This window comes from Apteryx mantelli, chromosome 5, assembly GCF_036417845.1.
Source record: "Apteryx mantelli isolate bAptMan1 chromosome 5, bAptMan1.hap1, whole genome shotgun sequence".
Taxonomy (NCBI): domain Eukaryota; kingdom Metazoa; phylum Chordata; class Aves; order Apterygiformes; family Apterygidae; genus Apteryx; species Apteryx mantelli.
Window position 1 is genome coordinate 4,179,387 of NC_089982.1, and position 12,666 is coordinate 4,192,052.

Here is a 12,666-nt window from a genome sequence, read left to right on the forward strand (position 1 = left end):
ATGCTGTAATCTCAGCTGTCTTCCCTGCAGCATGCCCTAAATGGGGAAGCACGAGGGGCACAGTTAGACGGCAGTAGAAGGACCCTCACCTGGCCCCCGTTTTCAACCTCGGGGTCCAGAGACCACCTTGATTTGTTGTGGAGGAGCCCAGGGAATTCTTGAAAGACAAATGTATTTTGGGTGAGAAGGAAGCATCAGAAGGATCAGCAATGTTCAGAAGGCAGCTCAAGTCATACGAGAAGTCTAAGTTAGTGCCATTCTCCTCGCTCCCCACTCAAAGCCCAGAAACTGCCCCACAAATCCACACATTATAGAGCCATACCGCTCAAGTTGCCAAGCGACAAGTCAGATCACTCTGTTGCACTCACCCCTGGGTACCAGCGAGAGGTCAGTGAGGAGCCCTTCTGCCTGGGAAATGTGCTGTCCCGAGCACCACAACACAATGTGCAGCATCTCAGCAGACTTGAGACTTTATCACCCAAATTAGGAAAGCAAGGAGTCACAGGCAAGTCAGAACAAACAAGTCCAGCAAGTCTCAGTGACAAAGGCTTAGCCAGTAGCATGATTCCTCCCCTAAAACAATAATAACAGTACACTTCTTTCATCTCACCTTTCATCCAGGAATCCCAAAGCCTTTTCAGAGTATTAACTACACCCTGCAACACCCCAAATCAGAAGAGCCATGACAATTTTGCAAGGACAAGTTTATTTCCTTCTTTAGTAGAATTAAAAACAAATTAGAAGTTATGGGCAGGACCAATGAAGAAAATTTGCATATACTGAAGAGACCATGTTCAGTCCCAGGTCAGATGCTTCAATGTAGCTTCAGTGGTGTATGCCTCTGAACTCCCTTGAACTTCATTAACTGCACAGTTTGGCCAGACAAAAGCTTGTCCCTGTAACAGCAGGTACATTCAAGTTTATTATTCTCCTTTAACTCCCTGAAAGACAGTTTTGATTGTGGCCACCTAGCCACAGGTATTTTTGCCCAGGAAAAATTCTTCTAGGTCAAAAATTTGTGATACAAGCGATATGTACAGGTTGTCTAGATGAGCATTTCTATCTGTGCTAGTTATCTGTGCTTAGATGGTAAGTCAGTTAACCCAAGCACAAACTTGAGCCTAAGGTAGCATTTCTCAGTCTTTTCTGGTTGGCAACCCTTTTTTCAAATTTTAAAGTAAATCTGTGAAACTGTGCAACTTATATATAGATACATACAGAGAGATTTGTTGTGGAAGGCAAATAAGGAGTACAGAACATCAGAGACGGGCGTGGTACAGATTTTCTTTGTTTTATTGCAGTGAAGTTTCTAATACCTAGAGATTCTTCCCTTCCATCCTGAATTGTCCTCATGTGACACCTCTCCAGCCCAGGGCTTGCCAGCTGAGAAACACACTGCTCCCAACACATCTTACATGGCTGGATCTCTTCCTCCCAGGCCATGTTCAGTCCACACCCACCTAATAGGAACACTGTCTTTCTGGGAAGATGAACTTCTTTTGAATGAAACACATGCCAAAGATGAGCCTCAGCTTCTCATTGTCTGGGTTCAGGCAAGGTCTCAGGATAATTTTTTCTGAAACATTATGAATACAGTTGCTACTAACACATATTATGTAATTGCTTCTCAATGCTTTAACTGGAAGCTACATTGCCCTCCCATAAAGGCACATTTCTATTGAGTCAGGCCAGGTGCGTAAGAGAAACGCGGGCAGAAGCCTTGCTAGAGGGTGAGAATTTTGGAGGGTAATGCATCAAGTGTCATACAATTACCTGGCCAGCATGCAGGTGGTGTGGATACTCATTCATTCCAGGCAGCCCACAGTCCTCTGAGACAGAGCCCATCCTTTTGACTTTATCACACCACAGGTGGAAAATGCACCATGACAGAGAGACCTCATGGGAATCCCTGAACAGTCTCACCTGCAGGCAAAACAACCCAGTGCTGCTGAAGTAGAGAGGGTAACTCAGGAGGCTTTCAGGGGCACAGAAAAGCTGTTCCAGACCTAGTTTTACAAAAGAAAGGCATCAAACTGGTGAAGGATGTAATAATCCGGGTCACAGGTCCATCTTTCTACAAAGTAACTACGCATCTTCTTTTGCTGCCAATACTGGGGCAGAAACCCCAGCTGGAAGGAAGGGACAGGCAACAGCCATTGGTGATTCAGTTACCAGGTACCTAACTGGTCTGGCTCATGTATTATGTGCCTTCTGGTCTAACGCTAATGAACCTCACAAAGAGGCTGAACAAGTTGTGAAACACTGCTGAGGAGCCAGCGACTGTAGTCCATGTGGGTACACAGATAAAAGTAAGGGAAGGAGAGAAATTCTGGAGGCAGAATGTAGGATGTCAGACAGGAAGATCAGGACCCCTATCATAACATGGGCTGCAGCAAGTAGGGAGGCAAAGTCTCAATATGTGACTAAAGCAACAGTGTCAGGGAGAGAGATTCGGATTCAGCAGGGACTGGGGAAGTTTCTAGAGTAATGGGACCCCAACAAAGGACGGCCAGATTTCACCCGAACCGAGAGGGAAACAACATCTGCACCTCACATCAGGAAGACCATAGGGAACTTTAGCTTGAAAAGTAGGAGAAAGCAGACTGGTGCAGAGGATGCCTTGTTCTGAATCCTAAGGTAGATGCCACATCCTCAAGTACAGAATAGGACACAAGTCGGCAAAAAACAAACGGGAAACTGAAGTCAAAGAAGGGCCCCATGTAAACAGGACAGAGAGAAACAAAGCCAAAGTAGTTCTCATGTTTTACAGAATTGGCTAAGAAATATTGGTGGTGCACACCCAGAAGGCTTAACTTAAACAAGGATATGGACACAATAGGCATAAAGGAAACTCAGTGGCAGGAAGACAGTGGAATGCTGAAGTATCAGGGAACAATTATTTCCAATTATTTCAATTACTCTCAGGTAACATGTGAAAACTTGATATTGAATCCTGAGATAATACTAGATTTCTACACACTGTTAGTGACTGATTCAGAAACTGGGAGTCAGGGAACCCACAAGATGGGAAGCAACTCTTGTTTCAGTCCTGACAAGCGCACAGGATAAGTTTATGATATTATTGCCAAACACTTGAACTACAACAGCATTTTTACAGGGAGACCCAAAGTCGCAACATCCACTACTACCATGCTCAATTTCAAACAAAAGAACCACATAAAAGTGGAAAAAAATCAGTAAGAATATGAAAGGGGCATCTTGAAGAACTGATTGTTTTCGGGAGACACAGAGACTATTTAAAGACATTGTGTTAGTCTCAGATCAAATACATCCTGCCTATCAAAGAAAAAAGCCTTGAGAAAGCCCAATGCTAAACATCAGGGCACAAAAACATTGGGGAAAAGGAAAGCGTATTCCAGAAAAGCTGAAAAAGTGAAAAGGATTATAAATTCAGGCAGAGGAACCGCAAAAACCCAGTTAGGCAGGTTCAAAGTAGAACCATCTAGTTGATCTGAAGTGTCAGTAGAAGAGACTATGAGGGAAAAGCCAACAGCAAAATGAACAGTAACAAGTGACCAAACCCAGGGTGAAAGATGGAAAAACAGAACGACTGACAGTGGCATGCAACCTCTCACCTAACACTACTTTATCTCCCAGAGGACTGGGAGAAGTCTTTCAAAAAAATGTTTTAGACCAAACATGGAGAACCTCTGACAGTGAAGTATGCTTTCTATGCTGACCAAATTAGTACAAGTAACCCTAAATAACAGAAGTAGCAGGTATTTCCATAAACATGCTACATGGGATAGAATCATCACATCCTTTGTCCTGCCTTGCAAACCTACCTAAATTCCTTAGTGAGTCAACCAGCCAAAGCACGAGGGAGGTCTGATTGATATTGCCTACTCAGATTTCCAACAGACATTAAACATAGTCTCTCACGAAAGTCTCTTAAAGGAACTGAGCTGCCATGGGATAAGAAGGCTTAAGATGGGAAGCTGATTAAAAGAGAGCAATTGGAGAGAAGAAATAAATTATTATATTTTTTGGTGAAGCCAGATCATGATCTCACAGGAATCTCTGCTACTCTGTATATTCATAAATGGTCTAGAAAAGAGAAGTAATTAGTGAGATGATGATTTTTCCCATGATAACTATCTACTCATAGCAGTAAAAAGGAAAATTAAACACAGCAAGCTGCAGAAACATCTTATAATATTGAGGGACTGTATGATGAAACGGAAGAACTTGGGAACAGGCAGGTGTGAAGTGCCACACATACAGAAAGAGAGAGTCCTAACCTTACAAAGCAATAGGAGCCAAGTTGGTTATTCTTTTCAGGAATAAGATTGAGGCAAAGAGTCCTGTGAGAATATCAATTCAGTAGCAGTAAAAAACAAGAGAAACCCTAGGAATTACTTGGAAACAGAATAGAGAAAAAAGTAGAAAACAAACTTATGTCACAGAATTAATCCACAGCACACCTGTATCCTAAATACTGCAGGAAGTTCTGGTCCCCCATCTCTCCATCTCAAAACAAATACAAAGGAATTGAATTGTAAAAGGTCCTGAAAAAGACAACACAGCTGAGCAAAGGAACAGAACAGCTTCTGCATACGGGCTGATTGAAGGGACTAGGATTCTGCAACTTGAAAAAGGTGCAGAGGGAGAGGAGTGAGTCTCCAAGTAATGAGTGGAACTGAGGAGGTGAACAGAGAATGACTATTCATTGTTTCTTCTAACAACAAGAACTAGGGGACTTCAAACAAGACCAGCAGGTTTAAAACATAACCAAGAAGATGCTCTGCCATACAGTGAACAGGCAAGGTATGGGACTCCTTCCTGCAAGGTATACGAAGTGTCATATGTTTTGCAGTTTAAAAATGGGATTAGTGAATATAGTGGAAGAAAAATCTCTACAGAGCTTTCCCTAGGCGTCCTCCATTGGCTGCTCCATGACTCCCTGTTCATTTGGCTGCCAGGAATTCTTTCTTAATAATGAAGTACTGTTAATCCTGTGAGGTAATAACTTCCACCTTAGGATCAATGTTTCTCCCCATCTGTCTCCTGAACAAAATGTGGTCTGACCTGCCTAGCTAGTTCACTAGCCACAGGAAGGATCTATTAGTCTTTTTGGTCTTGAGACAGGTAAGGACGGCAAGGCAGTCATCACATCAGAAGAGCCAAGATACCAAGTTTCTCAGCAATCCATAGCTCATTCGGCTTGGGTTGCAGGGGAAGCCTGTGTTTTGCAGCAGGCACCCATTCCTGGCTACAGACATCCTTTAAGCTGATGGCAGGAGATGGCACACAAGGCCTCAAGAACTGAGTCTTTAGATTGCAAAAAGGGGCTGTGGTCCCAGGTAAGCCAAATAGCATTCTTACTATCTGAAAGAAGCTAAGTGGTGTCACAAAAGCAATAACTTTTCAGGTCCCGCACAGAAGTCAAATTTGCCACCTTCTCTTTGTAAAGTGAGTTCAGATGTGCACCTTGCTTTCCCTAGATGCCCCCAAACTTGTCAAGTGAGGCACAGGATACAACAGGCACTTACCTGAAGTCAAAGTAGGAAATGGTGTTTGTTTTCACATTTGGACACCAGGATGATGTCAGTTCTTCAATCATCAATGAGCCAAGCATGGTCTTCACCTCTTTTTCTTACAAGAGCATCCAGTTACCAAGGTACCTGCCAAGGAACCACAAACCACTTAATCCATATTAATCCTAATTTCATATTGGGATAAAAAAACTCCTGAGAGGACATTACCACTTTCATAATGTGGCTAGGGTCTGCTCATACATACTGGTCTCTGGATCCTGGCTCAAGCCAGCTTCCTTCCAACAGTTTTGGGACTTAACCAGAAAATCCTGAGCAAGCTCCATAGCCCAGATACCCTCTCTAACCTGGGACAGAGCACTTATATGCCACTACTCTTAGTGTCTAACTGGCCGTACCACCTCCTGGTGCAGCATCTCATGTCCCCCTACTTTCTCCTACCTTTGGGGCCACAAGTTTGAGATTCCAGTCCCCAAGGCAGGGCTTTGACTCTTTCACAGTTGCTCTCTGCAGACACCTTTGGGAAACAAAAAGAGGTTGCCTATGGGCTGTGCAAGTTGGATGGCAAAAGCCCAAGCCTATATACCAAAGTCACAAAAGGATGTGACTTTGGTATAAAGCTCTATTATTACCCTTTACAAGCACAGCTCCAAAGATGACAGCTTATGCTTTTACTCATAGTCACAGACAGGTGTCTTCCTATATTAGCAATATTTTAAATATTTAACATTATAATAATTGTAAACAATTTCTTCCAAATATTAAGGAAAGGCATATTTAAGCTTTTGTGTGAGGAAGAAGCAAGTGCAGCATAAGCCCATTACACATTACAACTTGACTTGTCAGTAAAGGACACTCAAACTTGGGTACAAGATACAGGTTGCTTAAACGAATCTGACTGAAATCCAGTGTTGATGGATACACTTGCCTTTACAACCACCAGTTATTAGACTGCACACCAAGTTTATCTTGCTCTTCTCTGCACAAGTAGGTTTCTGTAGAGAAAAATCTGCCTATTTATGTGAACCCAAAATTTCTTAACTCTAAACCAGGCTTCTAGGCCATGATTCTTAAAAACTAGGTATCTAAAAGCAGGCCATTTTTAAAGATTTGGAATGTCTGGGGATAGCCTCCAGTTAGACAAACTTCACTAAAAACAAAATGGCAGCCAGGAACGTAGCATACCTGAGGTCCCACGCACTGAACAGCACTCATGTCCCTCCGCCCAGGCTAGAAGTTGGGCCGTGTGGGCACAATGCCTTTGCATGGTAGGTGCTGAACTCTCACAGCACAGACCTGTCATCAGCTCCAAATCCTCATCCAGTAGCTGAAATACGGCTCCTGAAAACCAAAACCACCAAGTCAGTTTTCCAGAAGATATTAATATCCTGTATTAGGCCCGCAAAATCACTGGCAGACAACAGCTACTAAATCCTCCCTTTTCTTTCTGATTTTCTTGAGGGAGTATCTTTCATTAGGCCAACTGCTAATCTTCAGAAAACAAGAGAAGCTTTCAATGTACAAGAACCTTCATCTGCTTTTTGTTTCTGTTCTTGGTAGCGCTGTTGCAACTGAGACCATTGCAGGGCTGTGTTTGATTAAGGCTGCCAGGGGATTTGCTGCTGTTTTTTAATTAATAGTTTGCTTAATTCAAGTCAAAACATGCTTGAAACTTGGCATCTCCATTCCAAGTTTGGAGCCTGCTCTAGCCTCACACTTCTTTTACCCAGTATGTAGAAACTGAACCATCTTGCTTGTACCAGGTCCACGAAACAAAGGCAAACCCTGCACACGAGAATCAAACTAATACTTCGGCGCAGTAACTCGAAGAACTGAAGCTGGAAGAAATGAGATACACAACACCTTGACACAAGGCTAGATTTTTTGAAGGTGCCTTAAAAGAGACGCCCTATGGCAACAGTGCACATATACTATATAAACAGTTAACACCACTAGCCTCTTACTACACCAGTGGTGCCTCATCAAGAAGAAAATTCACGTGCGGGCAGCCATGTGGCTGACTCCTGGAGCAGGTTCACAGCTTCAGCTCTTAAGCAGAAACATCTTCCTTCCTCAGTCACCCAAGTTTCCTACACAGTGCGCACAGACAGCCAAGAACCCAAGACAGAGCTCAGCATCCTCCCTGGTCCACAAATGCTCTGCTGCCTTTAATGTCAGCCAAATAACTCCAATCTCATTCCTTGCATAAAGGAGACAGTAAGAAAGCCATAAGCGAACAAAGGTAACTGCGATTTCAGCCTTTGAAAAGGCATTTGCTGTTCACTACTTCCTTTCAGCAGTGCTTTGATCTGTTAGTAACAACACAGTAACAGGATTAGGTTGCACTGCTATAAACATATCAGCATAAGTTGCAGAATATGCAGGACTGTTCAGCAGAAACCAGTCTGAACAGTCCATATGCAAGCTGGAAACTGCATGGAGTAGAGTCACTGCACAAGCAAACTGAACTGATGCATCTTTCACAGAGAAAAAAAAATGGCTGTCCTTTTTGACTGCTGTGCTATCAGCTTAACAGAACTCACACATATTGCAAGCAGAAAGAAGGGGAGATCCAAACTGGGCCAGTGGCTGCTTAGAGCCCTGGAAAATGTAGGGTTGAACTGTGTAACACACTGTGCAAACAGGCATGCAGGCAGTTCCATCAAAATTAACACAGCCCTGGTTCACCTCCCACCCCCAGTCACCTGAGGATCTACCTCAGAATGAAATGACTCTGAATATAACAGGAGAAAAGAAAGCTCTCAGAGGGTTGCTTTAAAGCTTGTCCACAGTAGCATCTGGCAGTGAATTGAGATTAGCCATCCAAAACAGAGCAATGAAACTACTTTTTTTTGCAGTCACATCAGTGATAAGGCCATCCTTGTGGGTAAGCCAGGCCTTAGGAAGACTAGCTGACAGCTAAAAATCATTTTCATGCCTGATGCCCCCTACTTTTTTTTTTTTTTTTTAAAGTCGTTTTGCTTCCTACTCCCCTAAGAGCAGATTGTATAGTTTCAACCAGGACTCTGAGTCAAGCAGTGTTTACTCAGCCTCTCACTTAGGGCAATCCTAACAAAACTCCTCCTCATTGAATTACTGTGAAGTAATCTTCCAGTTGGAGTCTCCTGCTGCCTTGTCAATCTCTTCCATAATTGAGAAATGCACATTATCCAGAACTGCCCTGACTTGCAGAATGCTGAAGAATTGTCTTGAACACTAAGTCATTAGCAAGACCTTGCTGTACCAATGTGTCATCGAAATTACTTCAATGACCTTGTGACTCCTCCTCACCATGTTTGCCATGACTGCTCTCATTTTCTTCTTTAAATTAAACAAATGCCTACAGAAAGTGCTATCGCCACAGTGCTTAACCTCTCCTGGAGCAGCTTCTTCTCTAACTACGATTGTTCTTGCTTCTCTGCAATGAAATGAGTTGTCCATGTAGAAGTTAGTGCAGAATTAGAAACTGATAAGCAAGGACAGGACTACAGCTAATGCAAACTGGCTTCATTCAGTTACCTGTGATTGAGCTGTACTGATATCCACTAGCTGAAGATTTCTTCCCAAATTCAGCAGGGCTATTCAGGTACATGAAGTGAAGCATGTGCCTAGAAGACTAAGGTAGAAGTCTTGCTAAAGGCAAAGTAACCAAATGAAAAACGGAGAAGAGGAACATGAATGGTAAGGAATAGAATAATATAAGTGGAGATAGCTTTTATTATTAATTTGTTTCTGGATTTATGTTTATCTCTAGTGGATGAAAAAGACTCCAAAGAGAAAAGCAATTTTATATTGATGCCTTCTGTTTAACCCAAACTACAAAGCTAATATTAAAATTAAGAAAAATTTAACTTGTTTCTGTGGCGAAGCATGAAAGAGGAAGAAAAAAAAATCCTTGTCAGGACAAAGTATTTCCAGGTTGTCTAAACTCAGAAAAGGAGGAAAAGCTTAGAAGAAATAGGTTTCAATTCCATTCCTGGTTTTAGCTTCAAGAAAGGAGTCAGGTATATTTGATGCTATAACAATAAAGGAATATCAATTGTTGAACAGCTGGACATCAAAAAGGAACAGCTCCCCAATATTAGCCCAGTGGACCTTGCAGCCTCACACATCCACAGAGCCTCCTGCCATAATGAGGGACATGTCACAGTCACACTACAAAGATACCAATCTCAAGTAATACAGAGCAAAGGGACCGTGAAAGTAGCCACCAGTATATCAGGGATACCACCAGAGTCCTAGTGCATTTCACCACTCTTGTCCCCATCGTGCAAAGCCGCACTACATCATTATCAGCAAGAACGCAGAGTGGTCCCTGGCTGTACATGACTGCCTGAGCAGCCCAGCTCCATCTCTGGTGTCTCCCCACTCTGGTCCTCGGAGAGGGCTGGTTCTTGCAGGTTGATCCAAACTCCCTTCTGCACATGAAGTGCCCCAGCAATGAAGACCAGCAGCTGCAGCAACCACAGATGACTTTCCCAGTAAGTATCAAGCCTCACCACCTACAGGAAACAGAAAGGTATAGACCATGCTTAGGGAATCACGCAACACTCAACATTATAGACAGGTAACAAACACAGTGGTGGAAGACATTCTTTCTATAACCTGCAATCTTCCATTGCAGACATTTTTAGTCACAGTGCTTAAAGATTTTTTGGGTGGAACACAGTGTTTTAAGCTTCTCTTTTCTAAGGACTCAGTTGCAGCACAACATCTAAGTTCTCCTCCCCATCCCCATGTGTTTTAAGCCAGCTCTTTCACACATGTGTACAAAGGGAGAGAGCTGCATGCATATGTTTACATACAACAGGGCTGCAATGAACATATGGAAAAGTTTCCTTTGTGCTAGGCAGGTCATGTCCCTGCAAACACAGGGTGCTCAGCATGTTCCACACCTTCTTCTTGTTGTAACTGGGTGGGCCAGTCCCTGGACTGTGTTGCTAAAAAAAGAGAAGGCTGGTGCAGGGAGCCAGGCTTACAAAGCACTTGGGTGGAGAGAAGGGACCAAACAGCACTGGTGACAGCTGAGTTTCTTAGGCTGTGTCTGTATTGCAAGTACTGCAAGCACTCTGGGTACCTCCCTTACTCACGGAGGGATGAGGCTCACACACACTTGGGTGGAGTGAGCCTCCATCCCTCCCAAGGCAGATCTGCCATGCACAAACACTGCTGTGCAGCATAAGTTCAGGGAGAGAGGCCAGCATACAGCAACTACAAGGGGAGAAGCTGAGGCAGAGATCAGCCAACACCTGTGTTGCACCCTTGCAGGAACAAGTCAGCAAAATCTATTTTTGAGTTTCTAGGTAAGGCTGGGGGCCTTGGTGAAACAATAATGTGACATTTGCAAGGAATGCAGGGACACTGGCTCCAAGCCAAATAAGCACAGGTGATCTCTCCCACTTCTGTTCCAGGGTGATAGGGCACAAGAACTGGACTGGGGTCAATGGCTGCAGCAGCAGCATCAGACCACGTCCTCCAATAGGGCACAGTGAGCAAAAACTGCACGCACAACACTAAAGACAGTGAACCCAACCTCCCCTCTGGAGAGACAACCCTTAGTCTTCTGCTCACAAGCCAGCTCCTTTGAGAGCCCAAAGGTATTCAAGCCCAGACTGAAGCAATTGTTTTTAAAAATGGGTGTATGTGCCACAGGTGGAGTGATAAGTGATATAGTATGGTAGCACTCAGACCCCTTGTGGGTTGATACCTATGGTGACCTTGGCTGTATGACCCTAAGGAATCTCTTGTAGCAGTTAGTAACCCAGGCCCCCAACATCTGCCTCGTGCAGAGTCCACAAGCAGGTCTGGCCACCCAGCATTTATCTCCAAAACATGCCATCTCACCCAGTCCTGCTCCAAAGAACAGGCCAGAGCAGGAGGCCACACAAAGAAAGCTGAGATGCAGCAGCAGGCAGCAAGTTGTCACATCACATGCTACACAGATGGTGCCTACATACTCCCATCAGGGTCCCAAGCTGTGTGTGTGGCTGAGAAGTGCTGAACACAACGTGCCAGGGAGGCATGGGGTCAAGGAGACACAAAGGACTTAGTAATAGTAAGATGGGCAGTGCTCCTAGGGCAAAGCAAGATGGACATTACCATTCTGCTCCATGCGGGGACAGGCTTTAACCATCTGAAGCAGCTGCGTTCTGCCCCATGTAGCCTATGGGACATGCATAGCTTCCTGGCATACATGCCTTCGCAGGACTGATAGGCTAGATATCCCAGAAAGGAAAATGAAGTCACCCAGACCAAAAGCCCCAAGAGTCAAATGTGGGAAGGCCCCGACATGGTTTAGCCAAAGGTGCAACTCCTCTGTGAGTTATTTCAACCAAGATGGCAGGATAATACAACTAACTATACAGCCTCATCAAACCAGGCACTGCCAGTAAGGACAAGGAGCCAGGGAAGAAAGACTACTCAAAGAGCTGTCACAATATAACAGGAGAGAGCTAAGACTGAACGGGATCCTAGGTATATGGACGCAAATCAGGATTTAATTCAGAAACCGAATAACAAATAAAATGCAACAGAGGGAAGCATAAGATCAAACACTTGTTGACTAAACAAGAATTCCTAGCAAAATCTGGAAGTTCATCCACTTAAAAGGAGTGATAAAGGAGAAACACACAACTGAATTAAATATGCTGTAGGCAATACAGAAGTGTCTTGGAGCCAAAAGCATGATTCAGCCATCAAAAAACAAAATGCAAGCCTAGTCTGTATTGCTGGTGAGCTGCCTATATTAGAGAACAAAAAAGTAGTATGCCACACACAGCAGAGAGACTCCCTCTCGAGTACCTACCATGTACAATTCTAGCTACCACAAACAGACAAACTGTGCCTAGAGCAGACACAGAAGAGGGCTGCCAAGAAAATGAAAGCAATGGAAAGCTATTCTTACAAGAGAAAGATAAAAGAATTGGACAGAATTTCATCAAAAAAGGGCTCAAAGTCCATTTTAAAAAGACAGGGGGACAAGAGCTAGTAAACTCCTGCTTTAACACCAGTCAAGAACATGAACTTGGAACAGGTAAGTTTCATCTGCTCACGGGCATCTTTAGGCTAGGAAGAGTAGTCCAAAAGGAATTTGAGTGAACAAGAATTCTTCATTGCATTAGATGATGTAGTACATGCAATTGCCATGGAC

General features: G+C 43.7%; 1 protein-coding gene across 5 annotated transcripts in view; it reads right to left on the reverse strand.

Annotated features, from left to right (window-relative positions):
- LOC106484358 (transmembrane protease serine 11C-like) overlaps nucleotides 1-12,666 on the reverse strand; it is a 48,218-nt gene that overhangs the window by 16,337 nt on the left and 19,215 nt on the right. For 2 of the 5 annotated variants that reach the window (XM_067297315.1, XM_067297313.1), the window contains 4 exons: nucleotides 6,702-6,857; nucleotides 5,958-6,033; nucleotides 5,514-5,645; nucleotides 1,774-2,006 (listed from right to left, as the gene is read on the reverse strand). In XM_067297315.1, the coding sequence (XP_067153416.1) occupies nucleotides 1,774-1,845 (72 nt within the window). In that variant the 5' untranslated portion in view covers nucleotides 1,846-2,006; nucleotides 5,514-5,645; nucleotides 5,958-6,033; nucleotides 6,702-6,857. Of the gene's footprint in view, nucleotides 1-1,773; nucleotides 2,007-5,513; nucleotides 5,646-5,957; nucleotides 6,034-6,701; nucleotides 6,858-9,035; nucleotides 9,191-12,666 lie in introns of those variants that run through there. The other 3 variants (XM_067297314.1, XM_067297317.1, XM_067297316.1) reach the window with 3 other exon arrangements.